This window comes from Osmerus mordax, chromosome 16 (assembly GCF_038355195.1).
Source record: "Osmerus mordax isolate fOsmMor3 chromosome 16, fOsmMor3.pri, whole genome shotgun sequence".
In the NCBI taxonomy this organism is placed as follows: domain Eukaryota; kingdom Metazoa; phylum Chordata; class Actinopteri; order Osmeriformes; family Osmeridae; genus Osmerus; species Osmerus mordax.
In genome coordinates, this window is record NC_090065.1 from 1750266 (window position 1) to 1772194 (window position 21929).

At 50.3% G+C, this 21929-nt stretch overlaps 2 protein-coding genes across 2 annotated transcripts; both read left to right on the top strand.

The window, feature by feature from the left end:
• Positions 1 to 479: 479 nt before the first annotated feature.
• On the top strand, positions 480 to 10225 carry LOC136959435 (EEIG family member 2-like). The gene is made up of 10 exons (XM_067253765.1): positions 480 to 696; positions 1917 to 2037; positions 2133 to 2162; positions 2697 to 2813; positions 4010 to 4056; positions 5851 to 6101; positions 6215 to 6431; positions 6923 to 7059; positions 7679 to 7742; positions 8257 to 10225. Exons 1-10 carry the CDS (start codon positions 551 to 553, stop codon positions 8297 to 8299), a joined length of 1173 nt encoding a protein of 390 aa, XP_067109866.1. The 5' UTR covers positions 480 to 550; the 3' UTR covers positions 8300 to 10225.
• Positions 10226 to 10710: 485 nt separating this feature from the next.
• On the top strand, positions 10711 to 16272 carry prpf38b (pre-mRNA processing factor 38B). The gene is made up of 6 exons (XM_067253963.1): positions 10711 to 11136; positions 11786 to 11854; positions 12134 to 12285; positions 12621 to 12681; positions 14427 to 14686; positions 15079 to 16272. Exons 1-6 carry the CDS (start codon positions 10918 to 10920, stop codon positions 15755 to 15757), a joined length of 1440 nt encoding a protein of 479 aa, XP_067110064.1. The 5' UTR covers positions 10711 to 10917; the 3' UTR covers positions 15758 to 16272.
• The last annotated feature ends 5657 nt before the right edge of the window (positions 16273 to 21929 follow it).

A 21929-nucleotide genomic window follows, 5' to 3' on the forward strand; every position in this document is an offset into this window, starting at 1 on the left:
CATTACATTTACATTTAGCAGACGCTCTTATCCAGAGCGACTTACAGTAAGTACAGGGACAATCTCCCCGAGGCAAGTAGGGTGAAGTGCCTTGCCCAAGGACACAACGTCATTTTGCAGAGCCGGGAATCGAACCGGTAAACTTCAGATTACTAGCCCGACTCCCTAACCGCTCAGCCACCCGCTCAGACTCCCGCATAACATATTGGTCCAATTAAAATTGCGGAATTACGCACGTGTAGGCATATTTATAAAGTAGCATCATGCACTAGGTTAGGCTACTTCTTCATTATTAATTCTTTATTCCTTGTTATGGGAATTTCCTGTCGTCACGAACAACTGTCGGTAACGCAAGGGACGTAAGCACGGGGGTGTGGGAAGTTTTCAAACTGAGCAGTGAAGCGTCGTCCTGGTAGCACAGCAGCGACCGTGTCACCACTCTGACAGTGAAAGCCAAACCTCGTTAACAGACAGTCGTTGCTAGACATCTGGGTAGAGCTGTTAACTTTATACGTTATACTCTCACCAGCTTCAACTACAGGACAGAGGAATGACATTCATGATGATGAAGAAGAAGAAATTTAAGTTTAAGGTGGATTTCCAGTTAGATGATCTGTCCTCGGTTCCATTTGTGAACGGAGTTATATTCTGCAAAGTGCGGCTCCTGGACGGTGGCTTTACCGAAGAGTCTTCCCGGTGAGAAACTATTTATAGCCTTCACAAGCGCGTGCTCCTATATATATGTAGGTTACCGTACTTGTTGACTTCAAATTCACTCTAAATACTGTTCAAAAATACTTTGTTTATATTGTGAACATGACAGTCTATAGTAATGACCAGTAACCGTGTCATTCAATTGCCATTCGGTTGTATTTGTTTTGCGTTTGTGCTGTTGTTTTTGGTAGACGTCAAATTGATGTTGCATGGCGTTACAGTATTCCATATATCTTATAGTCAGAACTGTCATCCGAAACCATACAGCATTTTACCCCGCAGAGACTGTCTTTTCTGCATCGCTTTGCCTTGAAGGTTTTACTGAGTTTGTTAACCGTTCCTTAATCAAATCTGCTTTCATGAAAGGTGTAGCGGCACACCTCGCTGGATAGCTTGTATGCAGAGACGGATTACGACATCCACTTTCTAGAGCAGTCGAAGAGCCGTGTCTACGACCTGTCCCGTCATTGTCACATATCAGTTGCTACATATCACATTCCATTTGTCACGTTTCATTGACGGCTTCCGCTAGCCAGGGCTATTGGATTTCGCAAGTAAGCCCAACTAGTTTATTCTCCCCAGAGCAGTATAGAGACCAGATGTACTCTTCTCTAGTGAAGGCTGTGACAGTCTCCCTGTACATAGTCTCACACGTCAGTGCCTCTTATAGAGTGAGAGTATATTCCTGAAGAGTCCCTCAAGAGATCCTTAAAGACAGTCTTCTAGTCCTTACTAAGATAGTGGATCACGGAGGGTTTCTCTAAGAGAGATGCTGGATCACAAAGTGTTTCTCCAAGAGAGACTTACCCTGGATCACACTGTGTCTGACTGACCACAGAAAGACAACACGTTTCATGAGTCACAGTGTGGAGGCCGCCCGTGCCTCCGCCGCCACGACGACAGGCTGGCAGTCCCCCTGGAGCATTCGCCATGGCAACTGCCTGCATTTTTCCAATTATGTAAACATAGAGTGACCAGTATGGTTTCTGTCCCGTGTAGCTAACCCCAGTGTTGGTTATGGTTTGAATGTGGTCCACTGTGTCTACTACTGTGTTTCCAGTGTTTGGAGTTAGTCTACTGGTAAAGCAAATATTACCCCAAAAAACAAATGTTTTACCATATCTGTGTGTGTGTATGTGTGTGTGTTTGGTGTGTGTATGCTTGCATACAAAATGTGTGTGTGTGTGTCTCCTCTCCCCCAGTGTGTCAGTCCAAGCCAACTGCGTCCGCTGGAGAAAGCGTTTCTCCTTCCTGTGTAAGATGAGCGCCAACGCAGGAACTGGCGTGCTGGATCCGTGTGTGTGTCGAGTATCCGTGCGCAAGGTACAGCACACTCCCTGCCACACCCTGGTGACACTGCTAGCAAACCATATTGTTCCTATAATTTCACATTTCTCCCGTTTCCACATCTCTTACAGGAAATGAAGGGGGGGAAGACTTTCGCAAAGGTATTGTTGCCTCCTTCCTGATGCTTATGTCCACTACCAGCGCTGAAAACGCTGGTGTTTTGTACGTGGGGTTCAGAAATAGGCGAGTGGCCGTTATCACAACGTCATTGACAGGAGCCTGTCCCAAGGGCAACATCACCGCTGGGCTTTGTTTAAGACCTCAGTCATTCCTTATGAAAATCATTGGCCAGTTTGTCCTGGGAGCTGGAGAGATTAGGATAGCGTTTGTTTTTGCTTCTCGGGTCTGGTTACTGATTGTCGTGACGGAGCAAGCTCTAGTCCTGACCTCTGTCAGAAGCCTTGAGGGGAACCTGGCTGTTTGTAACATAGCGGGCGGTGAGAATGATTCACAGAGAGGGCCGTTCCACATGACCTCTGTCATAATTGAAAACATCCGTTCTAGAAGGATCCTCATGTGCATCCTAGAACATCATTAGCTGTAACTGATTTGTTTGTGGCCTGTATTGGGCTGTGAGGAGTGGCCTTGCATGGGCCGGTGGGTCTGATCCTGATCTGTGTTCTGCTCGTGTCCAGCTGGGCTTTGCGGATCTGAACCTGTCGGAGTTTGCTGGGTCGGGCAGCACCACGCGGAGATGTCTCCTGGAGGGCTACGACACCAAGAACACCCGACAGGACAACTCAATCCTCAAGGTACACTGAGAACACCCGATAATCTAACTCAAGGGGATCATCTGGTTTTTAGAGTTTAAATCGAGTTTTTAACTTGTTTCCAGCATAAATGGCTTATCTGGTGATTTATTTTATTATTTATAAACATTTTCATTATTTTAAGAAATCTTATCACAGGAACATTTCTTATTTTATTGGCAGCCAATGTACTTGTTTTAAGATGATTGGGAATTTTGCCGTGTACCACCAGAGAGATATAGTATAGTATAATTGTAGTAGAGTGTAGCCTATTAGGACATACAGAGAGCCTTTGGTGCTTCAGCTCACAGAGACAGAATTAGAACACACTCGTGTTGTACAGCTTCTGAGCTGGCTGACAGGGTGAGTTCTGGTTCCAGAACATGACCAGACAGTATTCTAGAATCCTCTGGTGGGAGCTGTCAGACGGGTTCTGCTGAAGGTTCTGTCCTAGAACTCTTGGAAAGTTCTTTTTTTATGAGTTCTCAGTTTTTTTGCCACGGTTGTTTCTTTTTTTAGACAATCTCATTTTCTGCCAAAACAAATACACACATGAATAAAACAAATATTGTCCTTAACATATAAATCCGTATTTCTCTAGACAACCTAAACAAATCCATCACATTGTGCAAGGAAGAAAGTAGGGAAAACAGCTAAGATGGGGGGTGCATGTGTTGGTAATGAGACAGGCTGGCTGTGGGATCTGCAGGTATGTGAAGGCAAGGTGTCGCTCGCCCCGGGCCCTAGACACCTTGTGTTTACAGGTGTGTGGGAGGCAACAGTTACTAGGGGGTGTCGTCACTGCCTGATAAGGGTGGGAAGTAGACTGGCTCTCAGCAGGTGAGGGTGGGAAGTAGACTGGCTCTCAGCAGGTGAGGGTGGGAAGTAGACTGGCTCTCAGCAGGTGAGGGTGGGAGGTAGACTGGCTCTCAGCAGGTGAGGGTGGGAGGTAGACTGGCTCTCAGCAGGTGAGGGTGGGAGGTAGACTGGCTCTCAGCAGGTGAGGGTGGGAGGTAGACTGGCTCTCAGCAGGTGAGGGTGGGAGGTAGACTGTCTCTCAGCAGGTGAGGGTGGGAGGTAGACTGGCTCTCAGCAGGTGAGGGTGGGAGGTAGACTGGCTCTCAGCAGGTGAGGGTGGGAGGTAGACTGGCTCTCAGTGTGACTGCAGTGACACCTGTGTTTTCCCTGTCCTCCCCCAGGTCGTCATCACCACACAGCTCATGTCTGGAGACCCCTGCTTCAAAACGTAAGGACGCCTCCGCCTGCCTGCAGCTTGCTTTGTGTCTGGTAGTCTGTCTGGTAGTCTGACTGGTAGTCAGTCGGTTAGTCTTGTTAGTCAACCAGTCTTTCATGGCAGCAAACTTAGAGTTCGAACATAACACACCCACAGAAGTGGCTAAAAGTCTGATCAACTCTAAACAATCAAGTATTTCACCTGCGTTCATGTTGACTGGCAACTTAACTGTGGTCTGTTGTGGTCTTCTGTGCAGCTTGTGTGTGCAAGTAGTGTCTGTGTGTGCAGGCTGTCTCGTTCCAGCCAGCCTAACCACAGTCTGCTGGTTGAAACAGGAAACGGCATGCCACACTTCCTGTCTGTCAGTCAGTTGCTGCTCTGCTAGCTACCTGGGGGTTGATCCTTTATTCAAGGGCTTGTATGTGTTCGGTATTTGTATTCTCTCAATAAGTACTGAGAATATCTCTGGACAGACACAAGGTTGTTCTGGGGATCGAACCTCCAACCTTCAGCATCTACCGCCAGACCAAAGAGGAATGAGGTTCTTTGTAGCAGTTGGTTGATCACAACACTTCTGTTCTGTCTGCAGACACACATGCACACACACATATTAAGTTTACTTAGACACTGTCTCCCACTTTGTCTGAAAACTTTTAGGTGCGTCACTCCCACAAACACTCCCTCTTTCTAGGAAACACACACACCTTACACAGACCACACACACACAACACACAACACACAACACACACCACACACACACCACACACAGCAGCAGAGTAAAGAGTAAACTGCAGGAAGGTGTGGATGTTGCTGGAGAAGAAGTGGGGGACATCAATCATTCATGATCATCAGATCTGGGGCAGCTACAGAACACCAAAATATCAGAATGTAATCAAGGTGTATTTGATTCGCCTCCTAGTTCCTCCCTGTCCTGTCCTCGTGGTGCTGATCCAAACATTTAGTTGTGTTGGGTGAATTTAATCATGGTGAGGTGTATAGCTCAGTGGTTAAAGCACCTGGTTGCAGGTTGAAGAAAACGACCCCTGTGCTGTTTGTAACTTAGTAGAGTTAGTTTTCCAGCAGCAGTACAGAGGTGGGGGGCACATGATAGGACAAGGTTGTCATCTCTTCATGGAGGAAGAGACGGTGGGTTGAAGACTTTGACAAGAAGGAATCATCTGTTGTTTCTCCTCACACTTTCAACAATGTTGCCTTGTCATGAAAGAGATTACGCACACATTCACGTACTTGTGTGTGTATATGCGTATGCTTGTGTGTGTGCGTGTGTGTGTAGATCAGTGTGTGTCTTGGCTGTCCTCCTACGCAGAGTGACTCAGAGTGTGTCTAGGGCGTCAGGCTGCACCATTAAGGAGACGCTGAGAAGCTCCACCCTGTCTCCTGTTCTTCTCTTCTTCTCTCTCTCTGACTGTAGCGTACTTTCCCTGTGAATCCCCCCCCTCCTTCTCCCCCACGCGCCTCCTCACTTCCTGTCACTCAGTCTCTCTCCTCAGTTCAGTCTCTCTCCTCAGTTCAGTCTCTCTCCTCAGTACAAGGCTGTCTGGATGCTTCTAACCTCCTCTCTCACCTGCTCCTGTTCTCTGATAAGGCTTGATGGATGAGTGGTGGTCAGAAGGATTTTGGTCCTACAGGACGGTGACGGATGGGACTAGAGGTTAGAGGCAGGAGGGAGTGGTGCAGCCATTCCACCATCTACTGTAGCTTCTGTATACGAGGATGTCACTGGTGTCCCTGTCTTATGATGTCACTGCTGTCCCTCTCTGATGATGTCACTCTGTCCCCCCACAGCCCCCCGTCCACCGCCATGACCCTGGGCTTCCAGCCGGCCGAGGCAGAGCGCCTCCTGGAGGAGCGGAGGGGAGGGGACACACACACGCCCTCACACACACACACGCCCTCACACACACACACGCCCTCACACACACACTGCCCCGCCTCCGCAGAGAGTCCCAGGAAGAGTGCGTCTGTCCCCGATGAGCTGGTGGGACGAGGACACTCCAGAACCTCCAGCTACGCCAGCCAGCAGTCCAAGATCTCAGGTACACACACAGTACTCAGGCACACACACCCGCACACACACACACACACACACACACACACACACACACACACACACACACTGGAGAGTGATTCTCCATCTCCTCTCCCACAGGCTACAGCACAGGCCATTCCCGCTCCTCCAGCCTGACGGAGCTCTCCCATAGGAGGAACGCCTCGGCAGGCTCCGCCTCCACGGGCATCAGCAGCATTCCGGAGCCCAGCGAGCAGGCGGGGGAGGGCGGGGAGAGGGAGGCGCGGGCATCGCCCCCGGTGCTGGTCCACCTCACCTCACCCAGCAAGACCTCGTCGTCCTCGGAGAGACTGTGCAGGTAACACACGCTCACGTACACACACGCTCTAACACACACTCTCACACACGCTCTCACACACGCTCTCACACACGCTCTCACACACGCTCTCACACACACTCTCACACACACTCTAACACACACTCTCACACACACTCTAACACACACTCTCACACACACTCTCACACACACTCTCACACACACTCTTAACACATGTTCATATACACACACAATGCTGCCATTTGACCTGAGCAACCCTCTAATGTCCCTCACTTCCTCCTCATCCTCCTCTTCCCCTCCTCCTCTCCTCCTCCTCCCCTCCTCCTCCCCTCCTCCTCTTCTCCTCCTCCTCTCCTCCTATTCCCCTCCTCCTCCTCCTCCTCCCCACCTCCTCCTCCTCCCCTCCTCCTCCTCCCAACCTCTTCCTCCTCCCCACCTCCTCCTCCTCCCCTCCTCCTCTCCTCCTCTTCCCCTCCTCCTCCCCTGCCCTCCTCCCCTCCTCCTCCTCCCAGACACCCGGTGAAGCAGAGCTCGGTGGAATGCCAGCTGAAGAGGGTGGATGCCACCAGGGTGGATGCTGACGACATCGTGGAGATGATCCTGCAGAGCCAGGACTTCAGCCCTGGCGAGCTGGACTCCAGCACTGAGGGTGAGTTCCCTGAAGCCCCTCACCCTGGGTTAGGGTCAGGGTCAGCTAGGGTTAGGGTCGGTTAGGGTCAGCTAGGGTTAGGGTCGGTCAGGGTCAGCTAGGGTTAGGGTCGGTTAGGGTCAGCTAGGGTTAGGGTCAGGGTCAGCTAGGGTTAGGGTCGGTTAGGGTCAGCTAGGGTTAGTTGGGTTAGGGTTAGCCTCAGACTAACTGCAGATCATGGGTAGAACATTATCCTACTGCAACATACAAGGTTTTAGACATTTTCTTCTCAGGCTAGCAAAGTTAGCCTCAGACAAAATAATACAACCAGGCAAAGTAAAGTAAGTAAGTACAGAAACTAACAGCAATGTTATTTCAAGCATTTCTCAATCACAATGGAGCTTTTTGAAGGTGATTTTTAGACTTCCTATAAAGAAAGCTAGTGTAGCTGCTCTACTGTTTACAGAGACAAGTCATCTGTTTATAGGTCGCCTAGCAACCAGCCGTGAGCCATTTTCACTGCACGACCTTGCATTGACTCACAGAGTCTTAATGGTGCATGTGTTTGTGTCCAAATGTCTTGTTCTTGTTTGTGTGTGTGTGTGTGTTTATTTGTGTGTGCGTGTGTGTGTCTCCACAGAGGAGGGCCTCCGGCTGTTTGTTGGTCCGGGTGGCAGCACTGCTCTGGGCAGCCAGCACACCAGGTCAGAGTGATTACATAACCAGGAATATGTAGCGCACTGCAGGAATAACCTGCACAGCTGGGAACACGCGGAGACTTATCTCTGAATTTAAACTGTGACAAGCCCTTCTTCACACGTTTGAGTGAGACGTGAACTGGGATGTTAGTAGGAACTGAAGAGGAGTTGGTACTGAAATAGCACATTGTACTGAATGTGTGTGTGTGTGTGTGTGTACATGACAAGGGGGGTTGAGGGGTGGGTGGGGAGAGAAGAACAGATATAAACTGTGACGCTTTGCATCTGTCATCTGTACATGTTCTAGACAACAAGGGGCTTAGCCGGGAACCAGTTGAGGATTTTGTTCCAGATCCAGCATATTTCAGATGACAGTTTGTGGGAGGGAGGGAGGGGATTTCAGACTTTGACAAGGAAAGTGATAATAGGAGTAATGTTTTTGCTACAAAAATGTTTTTGTAGCGTTTGGATGTGTGTGGGTCCCACTCAGCTGATTGGTGCTTGTGGCGTTGTCTTTCAGGGTCGGAACCGGAGCGTTTGAGCAGGTGGTGATTAAGCGCTAGGACCAGGGGGCCGACGGGGGGGCCCGAGAAGATGCCCTTCCTCTGAGTCTGAAGGGGAGGGAGGGGGGGGGGGGGGCAGGAGGAGGGACATGAGGAAGAAGAATGTCAGGAGACAACAGCAGCAGTTGTCCTCCAACCTCCCTTTCTCCACCCCCCTCCTTCCCCCACTCCCTTTCTCCCTCCTTCACCCCTTCCCGAAAGGACAGTTGCTGGACAGTGCGACCCCCCGCCCCCTCAGCGGTGACCAGTTCCTGAGCCGCTCTGTCTCCGTGGTGACGGGGGAGAGGGGAGCAGGAAGGTGTTTCCCATCTGAGAGAGGACATGAGGGCGGTGAGAGTCATGTGTCCCTCTCCCTCCACAGTGGAAACATTTCCTGCACATCAGTTCAGAAATGCTGACAGAAGCAAGGAAGGACTATTGTTTTCACTTGTTTCAAAGTTATGGTTTAAAAAAAAAAATTTGAAATATAAAATCGTAGTTTTTGAATGTTTCGTTTCTTCTTCCTCTGCAGGAATAATGTTCCTTATTTCTTGTTTCTTGGTACGTTGCTGCTTGATACTGTGTGTTAATACACACATACACCCACACAGATACACACACACATTTACCTGTGTTGACAGATTGATAATGAGAAGCAGCTCAGCGTTCATAAGAAGGTGGTTTCTCTTGCGTCCGTGACCTTAAAACTGACAAAGAGAATCCCTGGAACGGCCTCTCCTGTTGTTCACGCAGAACACAGGGAGAGGCTGCTGTCTCTGTTTTCATTATTCATCTGTTAGAAACTTAAGATGCAGAGGCTTATGCAAGCACACAGGCACAGATGGGTCTGGTGTCCTGGCTCATGGAGGTGAAGCGATTGAGAGGGAGAGAGATGGAGAGAGCGAGGGACAGAAAGAAAGAGGGAGAGAGAGCGAGAGAAGGAAAGAAAGAGGGAGAGAGCAAGGAAAGAAAGAGAGAGAGAGAGAGAGAGAGAGAGAGAGAGGGAGGGAGGGAGAAAAGAAGGGAGGGAGAGGGAGAGAGCCAGGGAAGGAAAGAGAGGGAGAGAGCGAGGGAGGAAAGGAAGGAAGGAAAGGAAAGAAAGGGAGAGAGTGTGAGGGAGTGGAAAAAAATAGGGAGGGAGAAAATAAGGGGGAAAGAGAGAGGGAAGGAAAGGGAATGAGTAAAGGAGGGTGACCCATCGAACCCATTTAACAGTTCAAGTCTCATGAAGTGTTGTACTCTAGCTGGTGAGTATTCTGTAAGAGTAAGCTGCTGTTAAGCTTGGGCTGAATGAGGGATGGTTTAAAAAAAAAAAACTGACTTTCAAAAGGGTTATTGGTGAGGGTATGTGTACTTTTCAGTAAAGGAGCTAAACTAACTGGTACAACAGGAGTTGTATGAACCACTGGAGGAGACGCGAAACAAATGTACATGCAAGTCTAGACGTGACTATTTCAATGCACTTAATGCAGGTTGATTGGTTTGTATACAGTGTTTTGTTTGTATGATGGTGTGTTACAGTTTCAGAGTTTGTCAGCGATGCTGTGTAAAGTGATTAAGGGTGTTTCAGGCACACTGATACCAGACTGTGTTTGATTATGTCTGTTTGTAGATTTATATTAATTTCAATGCAAAGAAATCTCAGAAAGAGAGGGTAATATTAATTTATTGTAATATAAAAATAACAAAATAATGAGAAATGATGGTCATTTAAATGTGTCATTGCTGTGTTGCTAGTAAAGTAGCCTGAGTTATGTAATGTGGCCATGATGAACACCGTGTGTAAAACTCAGCTGACATGGTAGCTGTTTAAAGACTCACAAGTGCCTCTTCCACAGTGTTTGTAATCTTGAATATCTAAATGTGGGTATTTTTAACTTTGAAATTCAAATTCTTACAAACTATAGTATGACACTGTAGGTGAATAAAACATTCTCAATTTAAAAGAAAGATAATTATTGTTTGTTTTGTACTTTTTTCCCGACCCAGATTTGAATTTCTGAAGCTTGAATTTTTCTTCATTAAATTTTTGGGATCTGAATTTTACTGTTCAAATTTCAGCAACCTGAATTTCTGAACATTTTATGTTTGCATCTGATTTTATTTTTTACATTGAAATAAATTAATATTTCAATTTTATAGAGGAATTCAAAACCAACAAATTGCCTTCAATTCAAAACATTATGTCACTGATTTGCTTCCATACTTTAAGCTATTCTTTGTCAGTTGTTATTATTTGTAATCAGTTGTTATTATTATTTTTTACCTATGAACGTGATTCACACAAGAAGATTCAATTCGCTGATAAGATTAAAAAAATGACTCGTCAACTGCAACAACAAGCCACAGCAGCTAGCCTGTCATCGCTATCTGCATTTCATGACATTGTCCACTAGGGGTGTGATGATAGATTGATCTCGGTGGCAACCAGCCAGCACAGCAGCCTACAGACAGTAGTCTGGACTAGAGGCGCGGAGTAGGACTTAAACGTTATTATCGGTTCTGTATAAGTATTTGTTTATAGCCGTAACGATTGTAAGATAAGTATTTTGATGTTCATGGCGTTATAGTCAAAGATATCGCTTGTTTAAGCTAGACGCTTTTTCGGGCCACATTTCGCCAGGCAGCGTGCCTGCAACATGGCTAACAACACAGCGGCCGGGAACCAGCAACAAGCACAGGCCGTCTGCAAGCCTACCGCTGGAAAACATGGAAACGTCTTGCCTCTGTGGGGCAACGAAAAGACTATGAACTTGAATCCTATGATCCTCACCAACGTGCTATCATCTCCATATTTCAAAGTTCAGCTATATGAACTTAAAACCTACCATGAAGTCGTGGACGAAATATATTTCAAGGTAACAGGACTCGTTTGGTTGCTAGTTAGCGAGTAGTGCTATAGCTGGCTTGCTACGCGAAGCAGCGATTCTTGGGTATAGAAGAACTATAAATGAGGAAGTGCTATGTTTTACTGGCGTGTTTACTAGGTAGCGGTTTAATTCACTACGGACAAGCTAACAAAGTATAGTAATTAAAACAAGTGTTTTCAAATTTAGTTAGCCGGCTATGTTGACTAGCTAACAAGCTAGTTCGTACCTTGCTACACCATTAGCTTGCTAGTGTTAGCCAACGTTACGACATCCACTTGCTTTTGTGTGGCTGTTTATTCCAATGTTACATGCTCGCTTACTTACGGGTTTGCTAATATACCTACTGAACTTGACAACGTTACTCATCTAGGTAAGTATCTCGTTATATAACATACCTACTTAGTGTTACCTGCACACTAGGTCTAGCGGGCTATCCTAACTGCAGAGATTAGCCATAGTTGGCGGCAAATGTCTATTCACTGATTAACACGCTAGGCTAGCTAGCTAGTGTTATGTAAGTCGGAAGCTAACGTTGTCTATACGTTGTTTGTCGCCACCGCACGATAATCACATGCTAAACAGATCGCATCCAAGTGGCTGTATTCTTCCGTGAATAATTTTTTCCACCCAATTTCAGGTAAATCATGTAGAGCCCTGGGAAAAGGGTAGCCGGAAGACTGCGGGGCAGACAGGAATGTGCGGAGGGGTAAGTTAGAAGTACGTGCCTTTTACCTTCCCCTCCCTATACCCTAGAGAGACGGCTCATGACCCTGTCACACAACTCCTAATGTCCGAGCGCCATTTCGAAGACAAGTCTCGGTTATGTCAAAGTGCCACTAGTGTATTAGGCGTCTGCTAAATGAATAAAAATGAATAAATGTAAATTAGGCCTAAACCAAACAGTCCCGGATAACTAAACCTCAGGGTATTTTTTTTTTCTTCAGTTTTTTAAACCGATGTACCCCTTTTTCTTTCTTCTCCACAGGTGCGTGGCGTAGGCACCGGCGGTATTGTGTCCACGGCTTTTTGCCTACTTTACAAGCTGTTCACGCTCAAGCTCACTCGCAAGCAGGTGATGGGTCTAATCACACACTCAGACTCGCCCTACATCAGAGCGCTTGGCTTCATGTACATAAGGTAAGAAGGATGGACGTGAGTGGACAGATAGATAGATGGTTAGATCAATATAGTTTATAAAAAATAAAAATAAATCAACTTAACTTCCAGAAAAGACCGATGTGTCATGTAATGGCAAATATCAAATGATGAGTTGTTGAATTCTTTGGGTAGTGTGTTTTGCGTAGTTCAGGAGGAATACTATGCAGTAGTTATGCTGCAAGCATCATTCTATAAGTCCCAAAGTAACATAGGTTGTGAGAGTAGTAGACTCTCTGGGACAACTGTCTTACTGTGCTCATCAGTTATAGTAGAGTGCATTTGAAGGTATATATTTCTGTTGTCCCTCTGCCCAGATACACCCAGCCACCTCCGGACCTAGTGGACTGGTACGATGGCTTCCTGGATGATGAGGAGGTATGTCCACACCGGTAATCCTCTCCTGCTTCCTCACTCCCAGCAGTCACATGACACATGGCACATGACACACACACACCTCAAGCAAAACAGAACAACAACCCTCAATGTCCTCTCTCCCTTATTGTGATGCTCCTGGCTGATTTTTCACCTCTGCCTTCATTTGGCTTAACTGTCCACCGGTCGGATCCCTGTTAAAGTTGAGTAGCTAGTTTACTGCTGTCAAGCGCTCTGTCAGGGTAAGTATTCATGACGTAGCCTCACCATGTAGCACAAGGCATGCCCTTTACCTATGCCCAGATGTAATCAGGACTTGTTGCACAAACCGAAATTTAGAGAAATAAAATAATTGTAACCCCCCCCCCCCACACACACACACACACACTCACTGAAACCTAGAATCTCCAACCTAGATGTTTCTCACAGAAACGAGACGTTCTTCACCCAGCTGAAATGCGTAGGTGAAGTTTCCAACACATTTTTAATCCTTCACAACGCTCTCACACTTCCTGTTTCTGTCTCTATCCATCTCTATCCATCTCTTTCTCTATCCTCCATCTCTCTCTATCCTCCATCTCTCTCTCTCTATCCTCCATCTCTCTCTCTCTATCCTCCATCTCTCTCTCTCTATCCTCCATCTCTCTCTTTCTCTATCCTTCATCTCTCTTTGTCTATCCTTCATCTCTCTTTCTTTCTCTATCCATCTCTCTCTTTCTCTATCCTTCATCTCTTTCTTTATCCTTCATCTGTCTTTCTCTATCCTTCATCTCTCTCTCTATCCATCCCTCTCTCTTTCTCTACCCTTCATTTTTCTGTATCTCCCTCTGTCTCTCTCTCTGTCTCCATCTCTTACTCGCCCCCTCACCCCCCCCACACACCCCCTCACACTAGATATGTGAGGAGAACAGCATCACAGATCCCTCCTCAGCCCCCCCCCCTCCCCAAATCCTCCCATTTGATTGTCGAGACTGTGCAACCAGGCCTACCTTGTTCTGATGCATTATAAATGAACTCATCATGACTGACCTCATACCCAACTGGCTAATTCCCCTGTTCTCTTCTTTAGATGCCCATTGCGCAGCAAGGGAATTGGATATTGTATCTCAGCACTGTTGGGTTGCGTGTGTGAGTGCAAAACGGCTGTTCTCTACCCTCCTAGAACTGGTTTCTGTTCAACTGGTGTGCTACTAGTTACCTGCCTAGCTAAGGTCCTCCTCATGTCTGTGCTGGCTCTGGGAGACCACCGTCCTCCCTCCCCTGCCTGGTCCCTGGAGGACTGGAGGGGGGGCTGGTCTAGCTGGGGCGTTGGCCGCTCAGTGGGGGGGGCCCGGTGGGTCTCCCAGTGTAAACACAGTCTCTGAGGATAGACAGACTCAGTTCAGATGACATAAAAATAAGGAACATTTTTTATCCCAAACTTTTTCTTTCATACGTTAGTTTCCCACTGTTTAGATTCTGCAACAGCTACTGAACTGAACTTACACCAAGCACATTTGACTAGTTTGATGGACTAAAGCTAGATGAAAACATAGGTGAAGGGTCAGTACTTGGTCATCACAAAAAACTCCTGAGTTCTCTACATCAGACATGGAGGCCAGCACTGAAGAAGAAAAACCAAAACAGACTAGGAAGTGATGTCATTTCCTTTTGTTGTTGTTGTTGTTTTTTTGAGACACTCCGTCACTGTCCTGGCTGGCGTCGACTAATAAAGTTGTGGTTGGCCCCGCCCCTCCGTGTGTCTCCAGGAGCTGGACGTGAAGGCAGGCGGGGGCTGTGTGATGACCGTGGGAGAGATGCTGCGCTCTTTCCTCACCAAGCTAGAGTGGTTCTCCACCCTGTTCCCCCGCATCCCCGTGCCCGTCCAGAAGATGATCGACCAGCAGATGAAGGCCCGGCCCCGGAAGGTTCCGCAGAACGAGGGGAAGGTGGAAGAAGAGGAGGACGAGGAGGAGGAGACCGGGGGGGAAGACCTGGGGAGGCCGGGGGTGGAGCGACGGAGGTCCAGGTAAGGGGAGCTGGAGGGTGTTGTGGTCTGGGGGGGAGGGTGTTGTGGTCTGGGGGAGAGGGTGTTGTGGTCTGGGGGAGAGGGTGTTGTGGTCTGGGGGAGAGGGTGTTGTGGTCTGGGGGAGAGGGTGTTGTGGTCTGGGGGGGAGGGTGTTGTGGTCTGGGGGAGAGGGTGTTGTGGTCTGGGGGAGAGGGTGTTGTGGTCTGGGGGAGAGGGTGTTGTGGTCTGGGGGAGGGTTCTGCTGGTTAGGGGTGATGAGAGGCAACTGTTAACTGATGTTCTTGTGCTGTCATTCTCTCCCCTTTACGCTTTCTTCTCTTCCTCTGTCCCAACCCTCTCTCTGTCCCACCCCTCTCTCTGTCCCACCCCTCTCTCTGTCCCACCCCTCTCAGGTCCCCCAGGAGAACTCCGAGCCCCCGCCGCTCCCCCAAGCGCTCCAGGAGCCGGAGTCACCACCGCGACCGGCACGGCGCCAGCTTCGACAACGAGCTGGAGCGGGAGCGGGACCGTCAGAAGAAGGAGAAGGAGAGGGGGGGTGGAGACAGGGGAGACAGGGAGAGGGGGGGGGGGGACAGGATCCGCGAACGCCGCCACAGCGCCAGCCGAGAGCGGCGTGGTGACCGGAAGGAGAAGGAGAGGGAGAAGGACGGGGGAGGAGAGAACGACCGGAGCAAGAGGAAGGACAGGGACCACCACAAGGGCAGCGACAGGGAGAGGAGCAGGGGGGAGAGGAGCAGGGGGGAGACGGAGGAGAGGAGGGGACACAAGGAGGAGAGGGAGGACAGGGGGGGGAGGCACAGGGAGGAGAGGAAGGCCAAGCGCTCCAGCAGGAGCAGGAGCAGGGAGAGGAGGCACAAGGCGGAGAGGGGGGAGGAGAAGAGCAGGAAGAAGGAGAAGGAGAGGAGCAGCCCCAGCAGGGAGCGGGAGGGGGAGCCGCGCGCTCACAAGCACAGCGCCAGCAAGGAGCGCCACCGGCAGAGAGAGTCCAATAACGGGAAGGAGCCGGGTCGCCACGCCGAGAGAGAGAGGGTGGAGAGAACAACGCATGGAAGCAGGGCTGACTCGCCCTAGCCCCTCTCTCCTCCTCACACCTCTCCCTTCATCCCTCTCTCTTTTTCTCTCCTTTCTTACTTTTTTCTTTTTTTTACCTGATTGTCTAGTATGTCATGTGTATGAAAACAAAAAAAGTTAAAACTGAGAACAAGTCATTAGCACAACAAACACCTGGACTGGTCATGTCTTGGCCGATGTGATGTTGTTTAATGTAGAACTCTCTCTCCTTTCCTCCCTCGCTGTCTTGGCCAGTCCTCATCTGAGACGACTGAAAATGAGAGGGGGAGGTGGGGGGGGGAGGCATTTTAATTTTTTTTTATGGTTTGTTTTGTTTTTTTCTCTCTTTCTCTGGGAAGTTCCAAACGGCTTTGTACATACTGGTTGTAAGAATGTTTTAAACCTGTAGAGCTGCCAGCCAGGATGGGTCTGGATGTGTCACCTTCTGACCCCGCCCACCATCGTGCTGTATTTGGCTTATTGCTCTGTTGCATTTTGTTTTCTAATAAAATAAAATAAAATCCAAACTACTTTTATGGAAGGAACATCCTGTGTGTGTGTGGTTGAGTTCTATTTCTAGGGCTTCGTTAACGGGAGTGTGCTGGCAGGAGTTGGTGGTGAACACTTTTAGATGTCTTCTAGACAAGCCCTATGAGGTGAGGAAACAGACTTGTGTATGGATAAGCTGTCAGATCAGTGCTTCAGACAGGCTGGACACCAGTACTGTACAGAAGGAGGAGCAAATCCCCCCCCAGTTACTCTATGGATATACAATGCAGGATGAACCGCGAATCATGAAGCAGTTCTTGATTTAGATTCTTGGCACTCTTACCCAGGGTGTCTATGCTGGTAGAACACGACGCAGGAAGTCTCGTTTGTAAAATACACTTTATTAAAGATTCATCAGACTTGTCAAATACAAAGATAAATCATTGGCACATAGATTCATCCCAGTGAAGACAACGGGGTACATTACTCATCTGGAGAGAAGGTGATTTGCTCATTGATGAGAGAAAGTATTAAAAAAATCTTAACTGTTGCTGAAAAGACCTTGTAGAAAATATTACAAACGTATAGAAAAACATTTCCAGCTTTTCTTTTCACCATATAAAAATATGTAAGTTAAGAATCCATCGAAGGTAGTTTGTCACAAGAACAAAGGAGACAAAATTCAATCTAAGGAGTTGGAAACTAAATCACATTTCCTGACCCAAAGCTGTAACATTGTGAACAGACCTATCCCTAAAACCATAGCATTCAGTTGGGTCCTCAAAATCTACACAGCTGTCCCTGTAACCTGCCCACACGCTCCACACACACACAACACCAGAGAGCTCCGACCAAACTATTCACATTCTAGAAGTAGAATCTGTGTGGTCACATGGGGTTCTAATAACAATCACATTCTAGAAGCAGAACCTCCGGGTGGTTGAACGGGGTTCCGTTCCGCTCTTCAGAACAGAGTTCCGTCCAGCTGCTTTGTGTCTCCTCACATGCGGACCCCCGGGCTCAACTCCACACACACCGGCTGTGAGTAGGGCCCCGGAGCAGCCGGGCCCCGGGCCGACACCGACACGCAGTAGGTGGAGGCGGGGCGGAGGTCGGTGAGGATGGAGCTCTCCCCGTACACGGTGAGGACCTGCGGACGCCCCGAGACGCCCTGCTCACGGACCACCAGCGTGTAGGTCTCCGCCCCCGGCACGGATGACCAATCAACGAGCAGTGTAGTGGAGGTTTCCACGGAGACCCTCACCGTGGGGACCAAGCGACCTCCTGCTGTGAACAGAATTAAAATGATGGTATTTTTGTGATGTTTTTAATGAAGAGATATTTGTTGTTGCGCTGTGCCTGGTTAAAATACAGGCCGTTCCTTGGAAGTAACTACTGGAATACTGTTAGAACGGTGCACTTCTGGTCGTTCATTATCTACTGTGATTACAACAGGCACCAATTGAATTAATTAAAAACCATCATCATAGGTAGAGTCAGGAGTGTTTGGCAGTGAGGGAAGGGTTACGGAGGGGTCAGTTACTCACCCATCTGTGGCTCTTCATCCCTCACATCCCTCTTCCTCCTCCTGTCCGCAGACAGCACTGTGGACACACAGCTCGTCATCATGCTGTACTGTGCTGGGGTTGTGCATCGTTTCAATACTGGCAAGTACACACACAACTCACAACCACATACACACATGCACAGACACACATAACCATACCCAAAAATCCACACACACACACAAATCATCGCTCACACCTGTGTACACGCACCTATGTAAACACACACACCTACACACACACCTACAAACAAGAACCGACCTGTGATGTTCTGGGTGGGCAGGCTCTCCCCGGCAGCGTTGCTAGCGGTAACCTCCAGGTCCCCGGGGTTGAGGTCGGTGACAGGGCAGGACAGCAGCGGCGTGCTGCACACACTCAGGCGCACCGCCGCCCTCACATCGTACACGGTGTACATGCTGGCGTACACCGACGCGTTCCACGCAACCAGGGCGAAGGAGTTATCCCCACGGTACGAGACGTATGGAGGAGGACATGGAGCTGGAGAGGAGGAGAGAGGGAGAGAAGGAGAGGAGAGGGGAGGAGAGAGGGGGAGAAGGAGAGGAGGGGGGAGAAGAGAAGGAAAGAGGGGGGAGGAGACAAGGAGAGAGGGGGGAGGAGACAAGGAGAGGGGGGGAGAAGGGAGAGAAAGGGGGAGGAGAGAGAGAGGGGGGGAGGAGAGAGAGAGGGGGGAGGAGAGAAGGAAAGCGGGGGGGGGAGACAAGAAGAGAGGGGGGAGGGGGGAGACAGGGGGAGAAGGAGAGAGGGGGGAGGAGAGAAGGAAAGCGGGGGGAGGAGACAAGAAGAGAGGGGGGAGACAGGGGGAGACAGGGGGAGAAGGAGAGAGGGGGGAGGAGAGAAGGAAAGCGGGGGGAGGAGACAAGAAGAGAGGGGGGAGGATAGAAGGGGAGGAGGGGGGAGAAGGAGAGAGGGGGGAGGAGAGAAGGGAGAGAGAGAAGGAAAGGGAAAGAAAGGGAGTTTATTTGTTTGCCTTTTTCTAGCAAACTTACAGCCACAACTTTCATCTTCAGAGCCTACAACTGCAGGTGTCTACAGACTGCCTTCAGCTAGGTCCGCACCTGCAGTTCCTGTCACCGCCCCAGAGGGGGAGCTGGTCCCGGCAGCGCTCCTGCTGGTCACCGTGGCGTTGTAGGCTGAGCCACAGGGCAGGGGCATCTCGAAGTAGGTGGAGCTGCTCCAGTAGGAGGCCAGGTGGAACTGGGAAAGCAGGTCCCCCTGGATGGAGCCCCTCACCTCCAGCAGGTACTCTGTCCCTGGGCAGCTCACCTGGGCCCAGGACGCCCGCAGCACGTGGAGAAGACCCTGCATGGTGGTCATCCACACTTTCAGCTGGTCTGGGGGACAGGGGGCTGGAGGGGGGGGGGTGGAGGTTAGCTAATATATATATTCTGGACGTATGACAAACATGATGCTTTACTGGTTGCTACTGCCTGTGTAGTTACCTGCTCCGTCCAGCAGGGGGGAGCTGAAGGAGGAGTTACAGGTCCCGTCCGACGCCTGCACGGAGAAGTTGTACTCGGCGCCGCACTGCAGCCCCACGAAGGAGCAGGAGGAGGTGCCGGCGGCGGCGCAGAACAGCGATGTTCCGTTACCGGGCTGGGCGCGGCCGTAGTACGCCACGGCACCTGGAGCCGCAGCCCACGAGAGCTCCGCTGACTGGTTAGAACACTGGAGAGTAACCGAGAGCGACGAGGGCTGGCAGGGGGCTGGAGGGCGGGAGGAGAGAGGAGGAGGGAGGAGAGGACAGGGGTGATAAAGGGGGGAGAGGTGAGGGGAGCAGGGAGGGGGTGAGGGGAGAGGATGGAGGATAGGGGAGGGGAACAAAGTAGAAGAGGAAAAACCATTACATTCTACTCACACAGGGTTTCCCGCAGGAAAGTGTGATAGACTAATGCGTTCTGCAGAGAAGGGAGACTTGCGTTTTGGAATGGAAGGGAAAAAACAGGACAGAGTAACACGGCTATGAAAATAAAACCTGACGTAGTTAAGGCGGCAGGAGTGTGTTGCTTAGGCGGCGTGAGTGCATCTGTAAGTGTGTGTGTCCTACCGGTGTTGAAGCTGATGTTCTGGCTGGGCGCGCTGGAGCAGTTCTGGTGGCTGGCGACCACGGAGACAGCGTAGGTCTGCCCACAGCTCAGATCGGCCAGGCTGCAGTTGGCCGCCGTGGAGTTACACGTCCTGACGTCTCCACCGGCACCGGCAGCCGTTACCCGGTACGCCTCTGCCACGGAGGACGCCGCCCATGACACCAGAGCGCCGCGCAACTCACAGGAAGAGTTGATGACCACATCCTGTGGAGGGCAGGGTTCTGAGGGAGGGAGGGGGTTAAGATGGTTACTCTACCGGACTCCTGAGGTCTGAGGTCGAGGGCTACATGTCGGGTCAGAGGAGAAGCCTTCTGTCACACAGGGTTAGGGCTAGATCCAGGGTCCTGTCTCACCCATGCTGATCCTGTAGGGGGCGCTCCTCAGCCTGCTACACTTGTCAGACGAGGGTGCCACGATGACGGAGTACTGCAGGCCGCAGTGCGCCTCCTGGAGGACACAGCTGGACGACGAGCTGTTGCAGTACAGGAAGGAGTGGTCGCTGCCCTCCGCCGTGGCTGTGTACACGGGGTTCCCCAGGCCGGCTGACAGGAGCTGCCACTCCACCTGGATAGAGCTGTTGTGGCACTGGGCGAAAGCTGTGATGCTGGAGAGAGAACAAGGAGCTGGAGGAGAGGAGGAGGGTTGGGGTGGAGAAGGAGGGGAGAATAGAAGAGGAGAGAGGAGAAGAGAGAAGAGGAAGAGAGGGAAGGAAGAAAGACAGCAGAAACGACATGTTGATGGGAAGGGCAAATACGTTTTTCTGTCTCTGACAAGTCACTGTTCTCCAGTAAGTGCTATCATCAAAACATTCAGCTGTACAACAGACTAATAGGCAAGGTAGTGTCCTTTAAAAAACTAAAAAACTAAACACGTCATTGGTCAGTCACGAGAGCCTGTCGACAGGTTTCCGGGGGGAAGTCGTAGTTACCCATGACGATATCGAAGGTGGCGCTGGGCGGGCCGTCGCAGAGCCCGTTGCTAGCGGTTACGTTGATGGTGTAGCGCTCTCCGCAGACGAGGTCGGGCAGCTCACAGGTGTTGTTGGAGGTGGAGCAGGAGGAGTTGAGCCCCTCCGCCGACACGCCCACCACCGTGTAGCTCTGCACGCCAGGGGAGGGCCTCCACCACACCCACGCAGAGTTGGTCACACAGTCCTGGCTGGCGTTGACCCCCTGAGGCTGGCATGGCACTACAGGGGGGGAGAGGGGGAGAGGTGTTCAGTCACTAATGCCTCAGTAACTTTTGGAGATGTGTGTTGCCTATGATGTGTGTGTGCATGTCTGTATCTCTTTGTGTGTGTGTGTAAGTCCTCAGGTTCCTGGTCCTGACCTGGAGGGATGGAGGGAGGGAGAGAAATGAAGAAGGAATGGCAAGGAAGAGAACAAAAGAGTTGATTTCCTGTGTCAGCTCATTCCTGGTCCTGACCTGAACCTGGGCTGATGAAGGACATCCTTCTCTCACCTGAGTTGAACGTCGCTGCCTGACTGGGCAAGCTGGAGCAGTTGTTGTTGTCCCCGGCGACCACCTGCACGCTGTAGTTGGCGCCGCAGGTGATGTTGGCGAGGGTGCAGGTGAGGGCGGAGCTTCTCTGACAGGTGGAGTTGCCCTTGCCGCTGTACGCTGACGCAGAGTACCACGTCGCTCCCTGGCTGGCCAACCACGACACTACAGCCTGGTTGTTGGCACAGTCCATCACCACGGAAACGCCCGTAGGAATGCATGGACCTGACAGGAGAAAGGACCAAGTTAGAACTCTAAAGATCCACATTCTACAGTTCTACATTCCAAATTCCAAAACAGGATTAGAAGGGGGGGGTGGGGGGTGGGTGAGCGTGGTCACCTGACTGGAGGCTGGCGCCCACGGTGGTGCTGGAGTTGCACTGGGAGTTGGAGGCGGAGACAGACACGGAGTAGAGCAGCCCACATGCCAAGTTGGGAAAGCTGCATTGGCTGGAGGGAGACATGCAGGGATACGATTGGTTGCCGCCTGTCGTCATGGTGGCGGTGTAGTATTCCGCCCCATTGGTGTCCTGC